Raw genomic sequence first — 22,687 nt, 5'->3', positions numbered from 1 at the left:
CCGGCCCACGGAATTAGGGCCCGTGGATGGAGGGACGTATAAAAGGGAGGAGAGAGAGGGAGAACGCACCCTTTTGAACATTACGTACGTTCCTTCCTCCCTCTCTCCCTCCAAAAAGAACAGTAAGCACAAGGTCACTTTCTTCTCCCCTTCCAAGGCGAATTGGCGTCATCGGATCGAACAAGGCCAAATTCTCTTCCTCATTTCAACATTGGTGTCTAATCTATAGCTAACAAGGTACGCTCAAATCCGTGGTGTGCTTTAGGATCGGTGATACGTGATTTTCCCGGGCTTCATCTTCCGCATTCGTTTTAAGGGTTCGATTTAGTGTCGAATCCGGTTTTCGGGGATCCGTTATTCCCAACAGGTGGGAACAAAATTAAAAGTAAGAGACGATCTACTCTCATTACCTCTTTCAGTTTACTATAAAGATAACTTTCATTATTTCTGAAATTGGTAGTAAAAATCTAAGAGATGGCCTTGGCTTTGACGATACTCATTCTATCAATCTTCGTATTGCTTCACTATCAAATCGGTTCCACGAAGGCGCATCTCGACATGACGGGAACCAGGGTATATGCTTGGGGACAATCTTTCTACTCCGGCCGCAGTGGTCTGACTCTACAAGAATTACAAGATTAGGAGGACGCATGCGAAACCAAGACTTGCAAAACAAAGCGTCGAGGACCGATGCGGCGAAGACATGGTCCGGCACCAATTTGCAACTCTACAGGAGCAACACCAGTCTTCCGTGTGGTAACGAAGTCGTCTCCAGAGATATAGCTCGGCATATATTATTGACGATGCAAAATCTTCAACCAATTTAAGAAACTATAAATATGATGGAGTGAGGGTTGCTGTGACAATCGCGTCTGGCACCGGAGGAGTTCTTACCCGCGGTCAGACAACTTATGAGCAAATAAATGGCACCTTTTCTTCTTTAGACGCATTTTGCATCGTGCTAGAACCTTAAGTGGTGCACTCTCCGATGAAGCTTAGGCCGATAGGGTGGATCAAAACTTCTTGTCAATCACTAGCTCTAGCTCTTTCCCATTAATGAAGGTGTATCCGTTTTTTGTGTACACCTCATATCCAACTAATTGTGAGATTAGGTTATGCTCAATTCAATGGGTCTTGTCCGATGCTTTAAAATGGCAGCCTTAGTTATACGAACATGCTCAATGCGATCATGCACATTATAATGGGTAATGGAGACGGAAGGCATGGGCAACCTAGACGGGGTGGCTCTTAGAGAGTGCTTGGCCGTCCGTTGAAAACGGGAAGATTTAAATCTTCCAATTTTAAACCGCACCTAAGATTTAAATTTAGGACTCATTAAATGAAGTAACTGAAAAATGGAGAAGCCGATTGAAATCAATACATAGGATTTAAAACTTGAAATTCATTGTTACCTTGAAAGTGAAATTTGTTATATTCCTATTATATGAAGCTTCATCTAAACTTCTTATTGACTTGAAACTAGATCCACGTAGATGGATAGGAACGACATTAAAACAATTCTGTGGATACTCATTGATATAGTCCACCTCTCTTAATCAACCCTATGAAAATACAGGATAAACCGGCGTCCCATCCGGATTGAACAAGCCGAAATTTTGCTCCACGCCCGGAGGCTTTTTATTCTCATTAAACATTGCAAAGATGAATCCTTCCAAGTAGTGGTCTGGCCTCTTAGGAGTTGCTTGCTTGGCTAGAAACTTCTTCACAAAATTTTGATTATAAGTTTGTGCAAGCTGCGGAGTGGTGAAGTTTCCGTTTCCGGCTGACGGCCAACCGCTCTCAGCAACCACCAGATCCACGCTGCTCACACCTTCCTTCTCCATGGCCCAGTAGAAAGCATCCAACATCGCATCAAGCAGGTTCGAATAGCTCAAGTTGCCATCCCGAACCACTGGACCGGGCGCGGTGAATTGAGCATAATCTAATCTCACGTTAATTGGATCCGATGCATATGCAAAATAGGGATATGCATTAACTAGTAACGGGGAGCTAGTGCTCGACAAGAAGTTTATGATTCCAACCATGTCGGCTCGAGCTGCCTCAGCAAATACACCGCTCGAGGGTGGGTATGAAGTCCCCAAAGTACTACTCGCAACTGCTGTGGACACCCTCAGTCCAGTATATTTATAATTGCTTATGATGGTGTGTAAATTGTGCATAGCCGGTAAAACATATTGAGCCAAATCTCCAGGAACGACTTCATTACCGGCTGTAATATACTGAAAATTGATGTCGCTTATGTAGGGTTGCACATTGGCGTCAAACCATGTCTTAGCCGTATCGACACTTGATGCTATGGATGGTAAGTCTTGGTTTTTTATGCCTAGCGTGACATCTATTCCACTGCCCCGAAGTGCATTGAGCGCATCAGGGTTCGGGTCGAAGAGTCGTATTTTTCCAATGCTGTACTTCTTGTAGAGTTGGACGACCGTCGCCGGAGAGGGGAGATTGTCGCCAACCATTCCATAGTTCACACCGATGTCAGACAGTGCGATTGCGATTCTGATGTGGTAGTGCAGCGATGCTACGATTGATAGAATGAGGATCATCAAAGCCGGTGCCATCTCTGAGATACCTATTTCAAAAGTATGAAAATTATCGTTAATTAGTAATCTGAAAGATAAATTAAGAATGAAGACCTGTGGTATTGGACTCTGCACGGCTTCATGATATGGACACCTTCAATTTGATCCTAATTTCCTTACTAGAATTAAATAATTAAAGGATGCCGCTCCTTTATCATGCAAAACATTTCAATGGTGTGGCTTATAGAACTTCCAAGACATGAAAAAAAAAGGAAGAGAAAGATTTCCTCTCAGACTTTACCGTGAGAGAAAGAAACATGTAAAGACTTAAAAGAGAGCTTGAATCAATGGAAAATAAAACAACTAGTCCTTGAGAACAGAAGACCTTATATTTATCGGCAAATGGCAAGTAATTTCCAAAACAATAATATTTGCCGTATATGAATGGGATTCCACTAGGAGCATTAATTGTTTTGGATAAAATTAGAGATTCTCTCTGTCTAACCTGACTGTGCATGACTTCCAAGAAAGAATATTAGTTGTGTAAGAAATGGATTCCACTCTGGGCATTAAGTACAACTATAATTCTTCCTATTCCCTTAAATTGCGCATATACCTCAATAGATTATGCACATCCAGTGAGTTTCCAAACATGACAAATCCTAAAGGGCACGGGGCGGATTAGAAACCCACCGAAGAGGAAGGGTATTTTGCATAGTAGGCCAACCGAAGGCCCTTTACTTTGAGAAGCAAATGGCTGCACTCTGAGATAAGCACGTGAATTTTTCAAGACACTTGTTCGTGCACCTTGAAGCATTCTGACTAAACCCACCGAAGAGGAAGGGTCATAGGGCATGATCAAATATGAGTCTATGAACACAATGGTTTTAACTGTTTATCTGTTTAAGCTATACTATAGTGTTAATTGCTCCTTTCTGCTTTGTTTGTATCAGTTTACCAGGTGGATTCTCTATGCATTTTAAATGAAGAGGGGAGTCCTAGATTGATCGTTATTAATAATTTGAAGGTGAAAAGAACCCCAAAATAATCAAAGAGGAATGTGTCATAATCATCAATTTCTAAATTATTTTTTAACTTGAGTTGGTAATGGAGGTCAATCAAATTATCATCTTGTCTATGGTTTCGTGTTACTCTGAGATTTTGTCTGACATTGTTACTGCAACAGAAGTCCGACCCAAAACTATTAGTTGGAGAGAGACTACATGAAAAAACGCATTGAATTGATAGATGGGGGAGCCTCACACTCGAGATAAATCTAAGGGCGAAATTAGCTCTGGTGTCATGTTAAAAAGTTATGCTGAAAAACTTAAGCTGCTAAGTGAACGGAGATTACTTGAATATAAGAGTTGTATAGACCCTGTAGACAAGGGATGTGGGTTAGTTAACGTTAGAAAGAAAGTTAAACAAGCAACCATAACATGTGATGTTCGTGCAATACCTAAACTGATGTTGACAAACGTATTCTCATTCCTCCACCTAATAAGACATAAATTTGGATATTCTGAATATTGCTATTGATTTCTTTTCTAAAAGTTATAAGACACAGACTTGAATGGTTGCTGAAAGGAAAGACTTAAAAGTTCGCTGTCTTCATCCATGTTGGCTTAAGCCTTTGCTAACAATCCCACTTTCTCATTCTGTCTTTCTTCCTTGGAGCTCTGACTGTTACAACTAGACTTAGCATAGTTTAACTTCTCTATGATTACATGTCTATAGTTAAACCAACACTCAAAATCAATGAATAGTGGCAAAACAAAAAACATTGACGGATACTGATCTTTCTAGAACTTATATTACCAGACTTGCTTTCACTAGTTGTTAGCCAAATGAGAGAGAAGAGTCCATTTAATGTTATAAAGAGAGGTAGTGTCAAGATCACAGAACTTGTCTACGTGTCCAGTTGTTTTAACTGGCAAGATGTCCTATTAAGTATCATCTATATGAGTTTGAAACTGCAGTTGACTGGGATCGGCTAGACTTGAGGCAATAATCTCTTTCATGTGCCAACATGCAAGAATGAAATATCCGATACTTAACCTTAAAAATTTTACTCTTATAGTTGTTTCTTTTGTTCGTTAACTTTATGTGATTTGGTTGCTGCTCTGATACCATTTCTCTTGCTTCCCCATTTTTTGCAGGCACCCTCAATTTCTCATGCATGAAATCCCCTGCTTCAGCTGAGGAGAAAGCAAGACAAGCTAACGAATCAATTCTCAACCGTTAGTACTTACCTTTGATCTGCTTGATGTCTCAAGTTGCTTTATGCTGGTTTGTAGATGAGTTCATGCTAAATTCGGTTGCCTTCTCCATTTATAGCCTGTCATTGGGCTGATTGCGGAGGTGGCTCCTGTAATAGGACTTCAATTCTCTCATACAGTTGCCTATGTGATGAGGGCTACTACAATCTCTTCAATCTTACTGCTTTCCCATGCTACAAACAGTGTGAGTCCTCAATTATTTTTCTCTAAACATGAAAGGAACAGTTTTTCTGTTTTTGTTTTTCTGTAGTTTAGTGGCTGTGAGAAATAGTTGTTCTCTAAGGATTAATATTTCCTTTTTTTCCTAATGCGCCAAATGTTGATGAGCCTAATTAGTGTTCGTAAAATTCTAAACGCAAGTGCACGTATCGAACAAGTAATATAATGATGAGATAAAGTATCGTCCCACGGAGATCGATGATTAATAAACTAATTAAATACTAAAATAGATTAATTCTAAAATTTATCTAACAGATCAAAGTATGAGTAAGAATAAATTAAAAACGAAACTTGAAGACTTTGAAGACTAAATGCAGTAAAATCAATCAGATAAATATGTTAGAGCATCCAATTTCACCATAACCACTAGATATGAATTTCAGATTGTTGTGAATACACGAACGATATCAAACATGTGATAGCGGAATTTCCTAACCTATTTACTATCCTATCTCTAGGTATAGCAAACCTACTCAGCTTATTAATCCACTATATCTCTATGTGAATTAAAATAAACATGAGTGCATTAAAAGCTATGAATATTCCCGGTTTACAATGAGTCTTTTGGATCACCTTATCACCGAAAGCTACACAAATAACGCGGTATATTTCTATCCACGTTTAATTCATGGTTATATATTATAATGAGCAATTGCATATTATCACCTCTCAGTCTCAAACATGCATATTAGATCATTCAAGTGGTGGCCAGTCACTCAAAAGCATTAAACGCAATAATATATAACTCACATGAATGAAATCAATTGTAAAACATAAAAATCATGAAATTCATATCATCATGGTTAGGCTACATCGTAGCTCTAACAAAAGAAAATTAGAACATAGTAGAAGAAAAAATATAAATATAAATCAAACCCAGCATCTTGAATCAAAGAACAAAAATTCTGTCACCACTTTTGTCTTCTCTTCAAAATACTTAAAAAACTCTCAGAACAATGGAAAACGATCTAACTCTCCCCCTCTCTCTCTAAAAAACCCTAGCTGCTCTCTCTTCCTATTTATAGGAAATCTAAAATATCTATCTCTCAATGCTTGTAGATAACATTAGGAAACAAAATCAAGAATTTCCTGATTTGATATCCATCTTCCACTGCAGCTTTTATTTGAATTCCTGATAATTGCCATTCTTTTCCTTATCTTCTCCATATCTCATTATTCTGCATAAATAAGGAAAATTCAAATAATCAGAAGGAAATCCAAATATTTTCTCATAGATAATGCATTAATTACTGCCTAAAATAGGTAAAATAACCCTATTTTTATAGAGTTATCAATTAGCTATTACCTTTTGAAGGTGGAATTGGTTTGGATTGCTCGAATCTTGGGATTTCATCTTCAAATAATACTGTTTCAGCACCCCCTTCGGCAGCCAGTGATGGGTCTAGAGGTAAGGTTCAAGCAAAGTCCCAAACTAAATTGGCTTTTGAGCTCTCTGAATTGCACGAACAACTCTTTTGCCACTAGTGAAAAGTAATAGATATGCTAACAAAGGTTAATGTGTGCTCATGAAAAAAAAAAAAAAGATTATTAATTTACTTAATTTGAGTCCAAGCACAGGCATGAAAAACTAAACAAAACTTCTTCACAGAAGTTCAGTCTTGATGTGGAAGAAATTGAGAAGGTGAAAGTTGCAGTTTATGCTTATCGAATAAAATCCATCAAAAGCTGGCCAAAAGGGGGGACAAAAAAAGAATAACATCAGTCAAGAGACTTTGTTCTTAGGCTGAATCATGTTTTCAACGTCTCTCTTCTTTCTGCAACAGGCTCACTTATGCAAGGGAGTTATCGCTGGTTAGTTGCCCTGATGTTCTTTTGGGCATTCTTCAGTGCTCATAAAGCAAAAGGCAAAGTAGAAAGCCGATATCTCTTGTACCATGTTAGAACTGGAGATTGCGGATGACGTTTTTGTGATAGCCTTATTCGGAGGTCTGTTTGATGCGGGATATTTATTGTACTCCAATGAGCTGTTGTACAGATTAGTTTCATTGAACCCGACAGACAAGTGAATGGGCATAGAAGTTTTCATGAGAGTGAGATATTAGTTGATTGTCCAATTCTCATGCTTGTATTAGTCCTCTCAATTCCTTAAGATCTTAGTACATGAATCGTCTTGCTCATAAGTTCTTTCTCCTTCTGCTTATTCCTATAATTCATAACAAGGATGCTGGAATCTTTCGCCGTTTAATTTTGCAAGAAGCTTCACCGTAAGGGCGGGCGCAGCCCACTGGGCCAAACCCCGAAACAGAATATTCTTGAGGTGACCTATGAGGAATCATCTTTGTTTATGTATCGCCTAAGCGGCAAGCTATCTTTCCCCGACATGGGATTGGGATGTTACAGTTGTGCTTACTTTCTTGACCACATATTTGCCGGAAGTCATATAATATAAGATGTAATGTGCCTAATTGCTTCGTATCTTTCCTCATTGCTTAGCTTGTATTTTCTTTTCGAATAGCGTATGAGCAAAAGAGACGCGAGATCATTTTAGGACCTATGTTCATCGGTACAACATTCTTCGCCCTTTTCACTGTTAACCATTGAGGATCGATTTGCTGAGCATACTTCGTGCATGCAGAATGCAAACGATCCATAGTTATACCTTTATAGGATTCATTATTCAATTGATCAATGGGTTTTTCATTTAAATCTGTGTTCCTTTATTCTTGTCAATTTTAATTTTCATTGTAATTTCTGTATTGGTCATAACATTATATGATGTAATAAAGCTAGCACATCGACACAAAGTCTTCATTCGTAGCATGGATTGATTTTTGTGCTTCAAAAGGTAAATTTCCTCTTTCGGTCTTTCAATTCAATGAAGTTCTTGAAATTTTAATCTCTCTAATCAAGTGTTTGAATTTACATATATCTTCTAATCAAATTTCTCCTCCTCTAAGTCCAGATTAAAGTTGAATACATCTTTAAACTTTCCACATCACATTCTTACAACCCTAATGAACATGTCCACTATATTTGATTCCATTTGAAACCGGATAGAGTTGATTAAAAAAATGATGCAAATTCAAGGTCAGATAAATTAAAAGTTTGAGGATTAAATTAAGAATGAAGACCTGTGGTAATGATATGAACACCTTCAATTTGATCCTAATTTTCTTACGAGAATTAAATAATTAAAGGATGCACCTCCTGTATCGTGCACAACATTTCAATGGTGGGGCATATAGAACCTCAAGACATGGAAGAAAAAAAAAGGAAAAGAACAATTTCCTCTCAGACTTTACTGTGAGAGAAAGAAACATGTTAAGACTTACAGGAGAGCCTAAATCAATGGAAAATAAAAAAGCTAGTCCTTGAGAACAGAAGACCTTATATTGATTGGCAAATGGCAACTAATTTCCAAAACAAGAATGTGTCGTTTATAAATGGGATTCCATTAGGAGCATTAATTTTTTTAGATAAAATTTTTGAGATTCTTTGTATCTAACCTGATTAGGCATGATTTCAAGACAAGAATAATAGTTGTATAAGAAATGGATTCCACTTTGGGCATTAAGTACAACAACATTTGGCAAATGGCAACTAATTTCCAAACAAGAATGTGCCGTTTATGAATGGGATTCCATTAGGAGTATTAATTTTTTTTAGATAAAATTTTTGAGATTCTCTGTATCTAACCTGATTATGCATGATTTTCAAGACAATAATAATAGTTGTATAAGAAATGGATTGCACTTTGGGCATTAAGTACAACAATATTTGGCCAATGGCAACTAATTTCCAAAACAAGAATGTGCCGTTTATGAATGGGATTTCATTAGGAGCATTAATTTTTTTAGATAAAATTTTTGAGATTCTCTGTATCTAACCTAATTATGTATGATTTTCAAGACAAGAATAATAATTGTATAAGAAATTATTCCACTTTGGGCATTAAGTACAACAATATTTGGAATTTCCAAAACAAGTATGTGCCGTTTATAAATGGGATTCCATTAGCAGCATTAATTTTTTTGGATAAATTTTTTTAGATTCTCTGTATCTAACCTGATTATGCATGATTTTCAAGACAAGAATAATAGTTGTATAAGAAATGGATTCCACTTTGGGCATTAAGTAAAACAACATTTGGCAAATGGCAACTAATGAGAATGTGCCATATATGAATGGGATTCCATTAGGAGCATTAATTTCTTTAAATAAAATTTTTGAAGTTCTCTGTATCTAACCTGATTATGTATAATTTTGAAGACAAGAATAATAGTTATATAAGAAATGGTTTCCACTTTAAGTACAACAATATATCTTCGTATTCCCTCGAATTGCGCACCTATGTCAACAGATTGTGCACATCAACTGAGTTTTCGAGCATGACAAATTTTAAAGAGCACGGTACAAATATTTTGGACTCTGCCTTTATAATTTAATCCGCAACCTTTTCTTTAAGCTCATGCGCAATAGGCCAACCGAAGGCCCTTTTTTTTTTTTTTTTTTTTGGTCAGTCTTACTACTTTATGCCTACTTTACACTCACTCTCAGACTTTTGCCCTGCCTCTTGCAGGGCATGGGAGTCGAAACCCATTCCTGAAACTTACTCGTCCTTACCCCATCTCCTGAGAAAGTACAGATTTGAAACCGAAGGCTTTTTACTTTGAGAAGCAAGCAGCTGCACTCTGAGATAAGCACGTGAATTTCCCAAGACAGTTGGTCTGCGCCTTGAAGCATTCTGACTGACTGGAGGTGAAATCGTACTTCAAAATTTATAGAATTAAAAGTAGCCATCATCTTTGATGATGCCATTCTCCTTGGTGCTTCGCCTTGTGTTTCGAGCAGACCGCAAGTTGGTGGCTTGTCGTCGAGTTCCTTCCAGCTGTCCCAAAGCCTTCCGCCAGTCGATCCTCCTACATCCGGCAAGCCCTCTGGCTGCACCAGCGACGACGCAGCTGCAGGCACAACAAGGTTCAACAACCGACGGGTTGCCGATTAGCTTACCGCCCTGCAACGCCGCTGGTTTTCTTGTTGCTGGGCCACCCCTTTTTGCCGTTACTCGGTTTTGCTCGTGGCTGCTTGTTCTTGCTTGTTGTTAGACCCATTAAACGGATGGGTTGGGTCGGGTTTGGGTCGGGTTATAAAAGGTCAAACCCAAATCGACCCATTTAACCATTACCTGACCCAACACATACCCAACCCATTTAACTAAATTTTAAAAAAAAAAAAACTTATTCTTTTATATATATTTTTAAAAAATGGCATTGCTAAAATAGTTTTATACGACACAAATTTAATAGACAATTTTTATAATTTTTAAAATAATTATTCTAAAAATCGAATTTTAATTATTTTTTAAATAATTTTTTAATTATTTTTATTTTTATTTTTTAAATATAATATCTTTTTTTTCTTTTTTTCTTCTTCTTCTTTGGCGGCCGCCAGCCATGACGATGGCCGGCATAGGCGAGCCTCGAGCTCGCCCAACTCTCCGACGCCGGCGAAACTCAAGTCTCGTTGGATGTCGGCGAGGCCTCCACCTTGCCGGATCCAGCAAGCCCAAGGCTCATTGGCGTCAAGCAAGCTCGAGCTTGCCCCTTGCCGAATCTGGCGAGGCCTCCGCCTCGCCAGGATCTAGCGAGCTCGAGCTCAACCCTCGCCGGAGCTTGAGACTCGCCCGGCCGACGACCGGAGGAAGAAGAAAGAAAGAAAAAAAAAATTATAATTTCGATATATATATTTGTAAAGTTAAAGAGAGAAGAGAGAAATTGTGAAGTTTTGGATGAAAATGGGTTCTAAATCCAACCCATTTAAGGCCCACCTATCAAAAGTCTTCAATTGTTAAATTCATTTAATTACTTTTTATCAGAAAAACAAGTGATCCATATATAACTCATTTATGATTTAAATGGGTCTTATGTGGGTCTAAGACCCATTTTGCCACCTCTATTTGTTGTTGTGTTGCAGGTTTCCTGCACGCCGAACTTTCCATCGCTGTGCTTAGCCCGTGAGGCAAGGTCGGCATCTTTCCTCGAACTGCCTTCCAGTATTCTCCCGAGGCTGCTTTCCTTTGCTGTGGCAGCTGGTTTGCTGCGACACTGGCCTAGCCCTTGTCGACGGAGATTTGCCGATCCCTGCCACGAAAGCTCTCATCATCGGTTATAGAAAAGCTCCACCGTTTGAGAAAGGAATTCTCCACACTAGAAAATTTTCTGGACCGAGATTGATTTCAATATTTCGTGTCCTAAAAAAGATTGATTGACACTAATTTTGATTTGTTGAATATTTTTAGGCACATTTAATTCGATCTTTACGCATTAAAATTGGGTTATGGATATCAGGAAATCAGTGAATCGATCTTCAGGCACTAAGATTAGTTGCTGGTTTATTTGTTCCCCAATTTAAGTTGAATTGATATCTTTAATGATTGAATTTCTTTTAAGATTAATGACACAAAAAATGTCAAAGTTAATACACTTGTGATAAATTTTATCTTAATTAATATTTTGATAATCGAAAATATTAAACTGACATCATGACAAGTTTTGTGTTTACCTATCATAATCGATTTCTATAGCTATGTAAATCATGTCATCGAGAGATTATATATACTTGTTAATGTAAATATGAAATTTACATTAATTCTTGTCAATTTCGAATATGTAATATAATCTTATTTAAATGCATTAATTCTAATAATTTAAAGATATACGCGAGTCCTCAAATGAAGGCGAGTGGGTATCTAGCGAGCTAAATCGGGTTGATGGGGGGTTCCAAGTTCGTGACCAACCTTAGAACTTGAGGGTATCTCTAGTTTTTTTTTTTCTTAATAAATAACTCTAAGGATGTCTTTAGTTCACTCAGGCTCTGTTTGTTTGTATTTCTTTTTTTTTTTATGAACGAAAATCCTGTTTTTTTGTTATGGGGAACAAAAAAAAAAAAAAAAACGCGTTTATTTGCTTTTTCTTCCAAATTTATTTTTCTATTCTCGGGAACACATTTGAAACAAACAAGAAACAAAAAAAAAAAAACTTTTTCTTGTTTCTGGACAATTTTTAAGAATAAATTTTCTCTCTCCTATTTTTTTCTTCTTCTTTTCTTCTTCTTTTTTCTTTGGCCAGTTGTCGACCTCGACCATGGCCGGCGACTAGCTGTCGAGGGCCAGCGACCTCACCGGAGCGTCGCCGGCCCCTAACGAGGCTCGGCCTCGCCTTAGTTTTTCAAGCTCGAGCTCGCCTAGATCCGGTGGGGCCGAGCTCGCCTAGCCATCGGCAAGGCTCGGCATCGCCTAGCGGTGGCTTTGGTGACACCAAGGGTGCGCATGGATTTGAACAGTTCCGGGAACAGTTTTGAACAAAAGAACACGTTTGGTAACGTTTGGTCCGGGAATAAAAAATGAACGAAACACGTTTGGTAAATTTTATTATTTTTTTGTTTTTAATTTTTAAACATTTTTTTATTTTTATTTTTCCTTTCTTTTTATTTTTCTTTTCTTCGGCCGGTCACCGGCCTCCGGCGACCGGCCGACGGGGCCGGCAGCCTCGCCCAGCCACGGCGAGGCCGAGCCTGGCCGTGGTTGGGCGAGGCTCGGCCTCGCCCGCGCCGGCGACGCCGAGCCTCGACGGCCGGTCGCCGGCCATGGCCGAGGCCGGCGACCGGCCAAAATGAAAAAGAAGAAAAAAAGAAGAAAAGAAGAAGAGAAGAAGAAGAGAGAAGAAGAGTGATTTTTGTTCTTTTGTTCCTTCCGAGAAGTGTTTCTTTCGGGAGAAACAACTTTTTTGTTTCTTTTTCTGTTTTTATTTCGTTCCGAAACAATAAAACAAAAAAACAGAAACGCAACCAAACGCGTTTCTATTCTTTTTTTTGTTCCGGGAACACTTTCCGTACAGAAGTGTTCTGGAAACACTTTTTTGGAGTGTTTCCATGCACCCCAAGCCTTGCCGATGGGTCGGGCGAGGCCGCCGGCCATCGTCGGGCCGATCGACGGCCATGGCCAAGGCCGGCGATCGGCCAAAAGGAAGAAAAAATAAAAAATAAAATAAAAATAAAAATATTAAAAAATTAAAAGAAACAAAAAAATTATATAAGTTTACCAAACGTGTTTACATTCTTTTATATCTCTCAAACAAATTTACCAAACGCATTCTTTTGTTCAAAACTTATTCCCAGAACTGAAATAATTTTTTCTATTTCTGTTTCCTGGAACAATTTTTAAACAGAAACGTTATCAAACACACCCTCAATGGAGTTATCAAACACACCCTCAATGGAATATGTACAGGGCTCATATGGTGTCCGAAGGGATGCGTAGTATCCATGTATTTAATGATGACAATGAGATCCTCCTGTCCCACCAATCCAATGATGCCACCACTTACCTCCACTTCCTCTTATCCGTTCCCCTGTCGATCTTTATCTCTTGATGTTCAAAAAATTGAACTATCCATTGCAATATGGTTGCGCGGCTTTAGATTTTAGCATTAAGGCTAATAAAACAATTTAGAAAGGGTTGAATAAGTGGAGTGCTGACAGATTAAAACTTTTAGTGGAATATCAACTAATCAGCACTCAAGATGGTGCTCGAGATAAATTAATACACGTTATGATAGTTAGTAAATCAGAGTATAATAAACAAATCACACAAGGATTTATAGCAATTCAACAATAAAATCTACATCTACTCTTAGACTAACAGCCTTTTGACAAGGACTGGATTCCACTAATAATCAACATTGGAAGTTACAATTGGCTAATATAGTTCCATTCACTTGATAGATCACACTAACGAGATACAAGAATACTACACTTACCTTTGTACACTTACCTATTAGCGATTACAGTGCTAAACCAAATATAGGGAAGTTTACATATCAGAATCAGTGAAGATTTCTAGCTTAGAAGGCAATAACAATATTTCATGTATTCTATTCTTGTGGCTAACCCTCTTCATAGCTTCACTGCTCCTTATACACTTTAGGTCTTCAATATATCCATTGGAGGCCTTGAAGGATGATCAGCTAGTCATTTGAGAGTCATTAGGAAGTTCTCTACCAGTATCGGGATTGCTCCTGCAATCTCTTCACTTAGTAGAGTAGATTTCTCAAAATGTATATTGTTGTCTTATCTTAGAAATTTGTCAGCTACTTTTTCGATACCCATCCCGGTTTATCAGCAACGAGATCTAGAGCTTTAACAGCTCTTTTATGAAGCATTAACCATTTTCCTTTGAGTGCATAACTCACTATTATCATACCTAATGCATCGCTACTTCAATCTATTGGACACCATCACTGATATATATTGTAATTGACTAGGTTAACCATAAAGGAAATAAAGTAGAAAAATAAATAAATAAAGGAAGAGGCAAGTAGATATCGAATCGAGTTTTGTTTGTTTGGGAGTAAGGAACCTTAGATATTGCTTCAAATGGCGGCAAATCATGTCTTTGCGAAGTTGGTGATGGTGGTGACGAGACCAAGTGAAGGAGGATGACAAGGCGAGCTCAAGGTTGTTGTCACCTGACCAGGCGGCATTGATGCTGGATTCTGATAGCAAATTTGGCCTGCCGATCGAGCCTAACTTTTAAGTTGATCTTTTTAATCCTATAAAAAGAATACCTTTCGAATTTGTTTCTAATATATCCCAGTCCCTTTAACACCATTTGTGAGAGCGAATGTAGTACTAGATTCTTTCCCAAATCCAATTCGTCAAAAGAAGATTATCTAATTTTTTACTCAACAAAAGGATAATCAAGGGAGAATAATTTAACAAATGCATAATTCAAGGGAAAATATTTCTTTGGCTGCATATCAGCTTTTTTTAATTTATTAATTTTTTTGGAATTTTTGGTATGAACAGAAAAAAATGGGTTAGTCCAAAAAACGTAATCGTAATGGCAGTGTCATGAAAATTTAAGGCTGAAGAGGGCAAAAAGTCAACTAACTGACAGAATTTGGAGGGAATACAGTCTTGGGAAAGATTTGATTTGATTTCGACTGGATAGGATTTATTGATAGCCTAAAAGGTGGGAACAAAATTAAAAGTAAGAGACGGTCTACTCTCATTATCTGTTTCAGTTTACTATAAAGATAACTTTCATTATTTCTGAAATTGGTAGTAAAAATCTAAGAAATGGCCTTGGCTTTGACGATACTCATTCTATCAATCTTCGCATTGCTTCACTATCAAATTGGTTCTACGAAGGCGCATCTCGACATGACGGGAACCAGGGTATATGCTTGGGGACAATCTTTCTACTCCGGCCGCAGTGGTCCGACTCTACAAGAATTACAAGATTAGGAGGACACATGCGAAACCAAGACTTGCAAAAGAAAGCATCAAGGGCCGATGCGGCGAAGACATGGTCCAGCACCAATTTGCAACTCTACAGGACCAACATCAGTCTTCTGTGTCGTAACGAAGTCGTCTCCATAGATATAGCTTGGCATATATTATTGACGATGCAAAATCTTCAACCAATTTAAGAAACTATAAATATGATGGAGTGAGGGTTGCTGTGACAATCGCGTCTGGCACCGGAGGAGTTCTTACCTGCGGTCAGACAACTTATGAGCAAATAAATGGCACCTTTTCTTCTTTAGACACATTTTGCATTGTGCTAGAACCTTAAGTGGTGCACTCTCCAATGATGCTTAGGCCGATAGGGCGGGATCAAAACTTCTTGTCAATCACTGGCTCATTCCCATTAATTAAGGTGTATCCATATTTTGTGTACACCTCATATCCAACTAATTATGAGATAAGGTTATGCTCAATTCAATGCGTCTTGTCCGATGCTTCAAAATGACAACCTTAGTTATACGAACATGCTCAATGCGATCATGCAATTCATAATGGGCAATGAAGACGGAAGGCATGGGCAACCTGGATGGGGCAGTTCTTAGAGAGTGATTGCCATCCTTGAAAAAGGGAAGATTTAAATCTTCCAATTTTAAACCGCATGTAAGATTTAAATTTAGGACTTATTAAATGAAGTAACTGAAAAATGGAGAAGCCGATTGAAATCAATACATAGGATTTAAAACTTGAAATTTATTGTTACCTTGAAAGTGAAATTTATTATATTCCTATTGTATGAAGCTTCATCTAAACTACTTATTGACTTGAAACTAGATCCACGTAGATGGATAGGAACGACATTAAAACAATTCTGTGGATACTCATTGATATGGTCCACCTCTCTTAATCAACCCTATGAAAATACAGGATAAACCGGCGTCCCATCCGGATTGAACAAGCCGAAATTTTGCTCCACGCCCGGAGGCTTTTATTCTCATTAAACATTGCAAAGATGAATCCTTCCAAGTAGTGGTCTGGCCTCTTAGGAGTTGCTTGCTTGGCTAGAAACTTCTTCACAAAATTTTTATTATAAGTTTGTGCAAGCTGCGGAGTGGTGAAGTTTCCGTTTCCGGCTGACGGCCAACCGCTCTCAGCAACCACCAGATCCACGCTGCTCACACCTTCCTTCTCCATGGCCCAGTAGAAAGCATCCAACATCGCATCAAGCAGGTTCGAATAGCTCAAGTTGCCATCCCGAACCACTGGACCGGGCGCGGTGAATTGAGCATAATCTAATCTCACGTTAACTGGATCCGATGCATATGCAAAATAGGGATATGCATTAACTAGTAATGGGGAGCTAGTGCTCGACAAGAAGTTTATGATTCCAACCATGTCGGCTCGAGCTGCATCAGCAAATACACCGCTCGAGGGTGGGTATGAAGTCCCCAAAGTACTACTCGCAACTGCTGTGGACACCTTCAGTCCAGTATATTTATAATTGCTAATGATGGTTTGTAAATTGTGCATAGCCGGTAATACATATTGAGCCAAATCTCCAGGAACGACTTCATTACCGGCTGTAATATACTGAAAATTGATGTCGGTTATGTAGGGTTGCACATTGGCGTCAAACCATGCCTTAGCCGAATCAACACTTGATGCTATGGATGGTAAGTCTTGGTTTTTTATGCCTAGCGTGACATCTATTCCGCTGCCACGAAGTGCCTTGAGCGCATCAGGGTTCGGGTCGAAAAGTCGTATTTTTCCAATGCTGTACTTCTTGTAGAGTTGGATGACCGTCACCGGAGGGGGGAGATTGTCGCCGACCATTCCATAGTTCACACCGATGTCAGACAGTGCGATTGCAATTCTGATATGGTAGTGCAGCGATGCTACAATCGATAGAATGAGGATCACCAAAGCTGGTGCCATATCTGAGATACCTATTTCAAAAGTATGAAAATTATCGTTAATTAGTAATCTGAAAGATAAATTAAGAATGTAGACCTGTGGTATTAGACTCTGCACGGCTTCATGATATGGACACCTTCAATTTGATCCTAATTTCCTTACTAGAATTAAATAATTAAAGGATGCCCCTTCTTTATCGTGCAAAACATTTCAATGGTGTGGCTTATAGAACTTCCGAGACATGAAAAAAGGGAAAAGAAAGATTTCCTCTGAGACTTTACCGTGAGAGAAAGAAACATGTAAAGAGTTACAGGAGAGCTTGAATCAATGGAAATTAGAACAACTATCCTTGAGAACAGAAGACTTTATATTGATCGGCAGATGACAAGTAATCTCCAAAACAGGAATATTTGCCGTAATGAAATTCCACTAGCCACTAGGAGCATTAATTGTTTTGGATAAAATTTGAGATTCTCCGTGTCTAACCTGATTGTGCATGATTTCCAAGACAAGAATATTAGTTGTGTAAGAAATGGATTCCTCTTTGGGCATTAAGTACAACTGTAATTCTTCCTATGCCCTTAAATATACGTCAATAGATTATGCACATCAAGTGAGTTTCCAAACATGACAAATCCTAAAGGGCACGGAGCGGATTAGTAAACCCATCGAAGAGGAAGGGTATTTTGCATAGTAGGCCAACCGAAGGCCCTTTACTTTTAGAAGCAAATGGCTGCACACTCTGATGGTGCAGCACCTTGAAGCATTCTGACTAAGCGTGAATTTGTTCTTTAAAATTTATAGAATCAAAAGTGGCCATCATCTTTGATGGTGCAATTTCCCTTGATGCTTCGCCTTGTGTTACGAGCAGCAACTCGACCGCAAGATGGTGGCCGCCGCCGAATTCCTTCCAGCAGTCCCAAAGCCTTCCGCTAGCAAATCCAGCTATATCCGACAAGCCCTCTAACTGCACCAGCGACGACACAGCTGCAGGCACATCAAGGTTCAACAACGACGAGCCTTGCCACGTGCCCAGCAGTGTTCCAGTTCTACCCGGCGGTCCTCTGCTCCGAGTTGCAGTCCAATCCTGCCGATCCTTGATTTCCCCGTGGCCTCATCTTACCGCGACCTGCAGCTGCCAAACGACATAACATCGGCTTCATTGGCCCTGCTCAAGCTACCGGCCACTCTGTTTTCTCTATTTCAGGTTTCCCGACGTGTTCTTGAGCAGCTTACTCCCCTTGCACCGCCGCCGGTTTCCCTGCTGCAAGGCTACCCCATTTTGCCGTTACTCGGTTTTGCTCGTGGCTGCTTGTTCTTGCTTGTGGTGTTGCAGGTTTGCCGCACGGGCCTTTCCATGGCCATGCTCAGCCCGCCAAGCAAGCTCGACATTTTCCTCGAATTATTGTCCAGCATTCTCCTGGCGCTAATTTCCTTTGCTGTGGTAGCTGGTCTGCTGCAACACTAGCCCGGCCATTTTCGACAGAGATTTGCCAATCGTCGCGAGTCCCGCCACATAAGCTCTCCTCTGTTGTAAAAAGTTTTGTATACATAAAAAAATAATAATAACTATTAATACATTGTGAAGGATTAGAAAATAGAAAAACAAATGTCCAAGGCGTGCAAGCACTATCCTTAAAGATAATTCCGCCCCTCGGAGTACAAAACTCGGTGCGTATCTTCAGCAGCTATAGAACAGTTCCTCTATACTCCGCACTGAATATTAGAAGAAAACAGAACAACTTTTGTGTATAACCCAGCTGAAAGAAAAGGAAAGATATATGAGAACATATTGTGTCTTATGAGATCTTATTTTTATATTCAAACAAAATAGAGCCGTTAAAAAGAGCCGTTGTAAATAATGGAGGATTTATTTGAGAAATAAATTAAACGTTACAAAATGATTTAAAAAGCTATTATATGACCGTTAAGAAACCGTTATATGACCGTTAAAAATAATGATGGTTTTCGATGCGGTCATAACTTTTATCGAAGCTATTATTGTAAATATTTCAAAACTGCTGAAATATCCAACAATCCCCCACATATTTCAGAAAGTTTTGATAAGAAAATAGAATAATGCTGGGTTATTGGAGAGTAATGTATCGGAATTGGTGCTTGTTAGGCTATAAACCAACCCTAAAAAGAATGAAATATAATTCACGAAATCATTGGTGAAGTTTGAAACTTCTATGAACCAAAAATTTCTTTTGTGAATTATAATTTTCACCAATCACATTACACTCCCACAAACTTTGTTGTTCAACGCAGTTTTGCGCTAATAGACCATGTGAGTGCGTTTATTCATAAATGCTTTAGAGATTTTCGCCAAAAAATCTCATAGGAGCGGCCCCACTCCACACTTACATAAGTGATTCCATCAAGTGTATTTTGCAATTTAATACACCACCAATAATGGCTATGGAATTTCATTAAGAGCTTAGCTCAACCTCTTTTTCCTTGCAATTTTGCACTATTTTCACCTTAGAAGGGACAATAAGTTTTAATATTGTACTAGATCAACAAATGACTTGTTATTACCCATATGAACCTAATTCATGGGATCACCAATCACATAGGTCGGGTTACCATCACTGTTGATTTTCTTCAATTGGCTTGTCCCATTCCCCTCGATGTATAGTCAAAGGATTGGCCAAAATCATTTCTGACTTAACATAATCGATCAATATAAATCCCTTTTATAAGGAATTATTTTACCACATCACGTCTCAACCAAACATCTCTTTTTGCCATTGAAAGTTTCATTCTTTGCAATAGCTATTGCCTTTTGGCAATCATAATGTCTAGACATAAGTGTCATTTCATTTCCATAGGAACATACAGTAAGAAATTTCTCAACTACTCAGCCTCAATTTTAATATGAGTTTGAGAAATTTTTCTTCTTCCCAAGAACTTGAGTAGTTCTTCAATCATCAAGATAAATTTTTTCTTCTCCTTCCTTACTAGAGGTTAGGAGGATAAAGCATTATGTTTTTAACATATATGCTTGGTAGTGCCTGAGTCTATCTCCAATTCTTTTGCATTTGCCAAATATTGGCTTGGAAAATGACTACAATAATTACATCATCAGATCATCTACTTCAACCAAGTCAAATTCTGGTTGAGTAGGATTGTCATTTCCCCCACAATTTCATTCGACTACCTTTTATGTTGCGATACCTCCACAAGGTGGACACATATTTATTTGTGGATTTTGTCTCATATGAATCCGAGATCCACTTAACATCACTGTATTATTCTAATACAACGGAAAATCGACTATGTAAAATGTCATAGTTTATATTCACATGGCCGCAAAAGCCACAAAAATTCTATTGTTGTGAAAATTGATCTCACCTGAGGTGTTCATTGGTTGTCATGGAGTCTTTGACTTCTGTCTCTTCTCGCCGATCTCTACTCAAATCAACTAGACATACAAGTTCGTTGATGATGGCATATTCATTCAAAGAAAATTTCACATTAGGAGCTGCTCTTATTCTAATAAAAAGAAGCTTGAAGAAGGGAGTATTTGTAAGGACAAATTTGGCCTCCACCAAACTCAATACCAGACATTCGTCAACACTAAATGGTATATCAGTGGTAGAAAATTTGTTGCTTTGCTAAACATTTATGAAAGTAGCATCATGAAATCATCATAAATCCCATTTGAGAGTGTTGTATCATAATCAGCAGTTTTACATACACATAAGGGAGCACAAAAACCCTAATTAACGCTCGATTATAAATCCTACCACAAAAAGTCCTGTCTTAAGATCAACAACAATATGATTACCACTCCCAACACAAGTGAAACTATTCACACTTAGAAAATGAATAATATAGTTCGCATTCTAGAAAGGAACATTAGCTACAATCCTTAGATTGGCTATGCATTTAACGTTATTTATTGTCCTTGACCCACATATTAGATTATGGAAAGTAAGTAGTACGCATTGGGTCAAATGAATATATCAAGGTAAAGGATATCTAAAGTTATTATAAGATATACAAATACCTTGGTCTTGCACTACCACAAGTAGAGTGATGGCTCTTTAATAAGAATATCATAAAATCTTCTATTTCAATTTACCTTTTCACCTGCAGCTTCTAGAAGGTAACAAAATAAGGTGACAAGAAGTTTTACAAATCTTGAATAACATTGATAGTGTCCTGTCTCCTAGATAAGTTCCCATCGTGCTCTGTTATAGAGGCAATAAAATGTCACAAATCGAAATGATACATGAAAACACCACCACTTTCACTTTATAAGCACTGGACTAATACATGAACCAGCTAAATCTCTTCCACTAGCACTTATAGTTTATTCAAAATCTCAAAGTGAGAATAAAACAACTACCGGCATGCAACCATCAATGATGCTCATCCAATATCCCTAAAATATAAAGTAGGGCAAAGACAAAATACAAAAATATATATAGCTTGATTTCGTATGGTGTACCTCCTCTATTCTTAATGAGCATAAAGAAGGCCAATATGAGACTCATAATTTTCAGCTTGCTTTATTAACAATTGCACCGAATAGAAATGTCAAATCCAAACAATAGTCAAAATAAAATCTACTAATATAACAGTTCAAAGTTAAATCAAATACACCACCCAATCACAATCACTATTGCTCTCTCCTAATGGAAGAGCAACTAACGCCTTAATGAATTTTCCAAAAAATTAAACAAGAAGAAGAACATGGTTCTATTAACAACATCATTACGGTGGTTCTCAAGCTTGGAGACATACTTCTTGTCCTATCGACACAAAATTTCTTGACAGATACTAGAAGTCATTAACATTCAGATGGTAAGAATTTGAAACCATTTTGTAAAGTAAAATTTACTCACAAAAATCTAATGTTTCTGTTTTTTTTTTTTTCATTTCTAAAATATGAAATGGGTCACTACAGAATGGTTAATATCAAGTGGTCAACCAATTAAAACAATAGGAGCAATGAAGTCACAATGAACAAACAATCTCTAATCCTAAAATTACAACTTCCAGATCATGAACAGAATTAAATTAGGAAACCCCAATGCGGATTGAAACTTTACGAATAATCACGAATTTGAGTGAGCAAATAATTATAAACACCCAACTTCCTCTCGAAACAAATTTAGGTATTAAAGTCTCAAAGTACGATTTTACCTGACATTCAATAACCTTACCAAAATGACCAAGAAACCTTTTGATGATGCTCAGTAATTTCCCACGACATCCGCCCATGAATATGTGATACTTGTCCTTCACCATCTCGATCAGTCTTTCAATTCCAATTGCGGTGATGGCGACAGCAACAACTTCAACTTGGAAATCCATAGAACTTATCCTTAAGAATGTTGTAAAATGTTTCGAATACATAAAAAATAATAATAATTGTTAATACATTGTGAAGGATTAGAAAATAGAAAATAAAATGTCTGAGGCGTGCAAGCACTGTCCTTAATAATAACT

The 22,687-nt window shown here is 38.1% G+C and overlaps 3 protein-coding genes across 4 annotated transcripts; 1 reads left to right on the top strand and 2 right to left on the bottom strand.

Annotated features, from left to right (window-relative positions):
• Positions 1-1,562: 1,562 nt before the first annotated feature.
• Positions 1,563-2,585, bottom strand: LOC104434596 (probable glucan endo-1,3-beta-glucosidase BG4). Its single transcript, XM_010047482.2, has one exon. It carries the CDS (start codon positions 2,583-2,585, stop codon positions 1,563-1,565), a length of 1,023 nt encoding a protein of 340 aa, XP_010045784.2.
• Positions 2,586-4,670: 2,085 nt separating this feature from the next.
• Positions 4,671-7,185, top strand: LOC120290935. 2 transcript variants are annotated; one of them, XM_039307818.1, is made up of 4 exons: positions 4,671-4,786; positions 4,884-5,009; positions 6,360-6,452; positions 6,829-7,185. In XM_039307818.1, exons 1-4 carry the CDS (start codon positions 4,726-4,728, stop codon positions 6,963-6,965), a joined length of 417 nt encoding a protein of 138 aa, XP_039163752.1. In that variant the 5' UTR covers positions 4,671-4,725; the 3' UTR covers positions 6,966-7,185. The 2 variants fall into 2 exon arrangements, with proteins under 2 accessions (XP_039163752.1, XP_039163753.1); XM_039307819.1 differs by having other exon boundaries at positions 4,677-4,786; positions 4,924-5,009.
• Positions 7,186-16,213: 9,028 nt separating this feature from the next.
• Positions 16,214-17,245, bottom strand: LOC120290518 (probable glucan endo-1,3-beta-glucosidase BG4). Its single transcript, XM_039306798.1, has one exon. The coding sequence runs from the start codon at positions 17,243-17,245 to the stop codon at positions 16,214-16,216; it is 1,032 nt and encodes a 343-aa protein (XP_039162732.1).
• Positions 17,246-22,687: the final 5,442 nt, after the last annotated feature.

Source organism: Eucalyptus grandis, chromosome 2 (assembly GCF_016545825.1).
Source record: "Eucalyptus grandis isolate ANBG69807.140 chromosome 2, ASM1654582v1, whole genome shotgun sequence".
In the NCBI taxonomy this organism is placed as follows: Eukaryota; Viridiplantae; Streptophyta; class Magnoliopsida; order Myrtales; family Myrtaceae; genus Eucalyptus; species Eucalyptus grandis.
The sequence above is the reverse complement of the archived record's forward strand: the minus strand, read 5'-3'. Positions and strand labels throughout refer to the sequence as shown.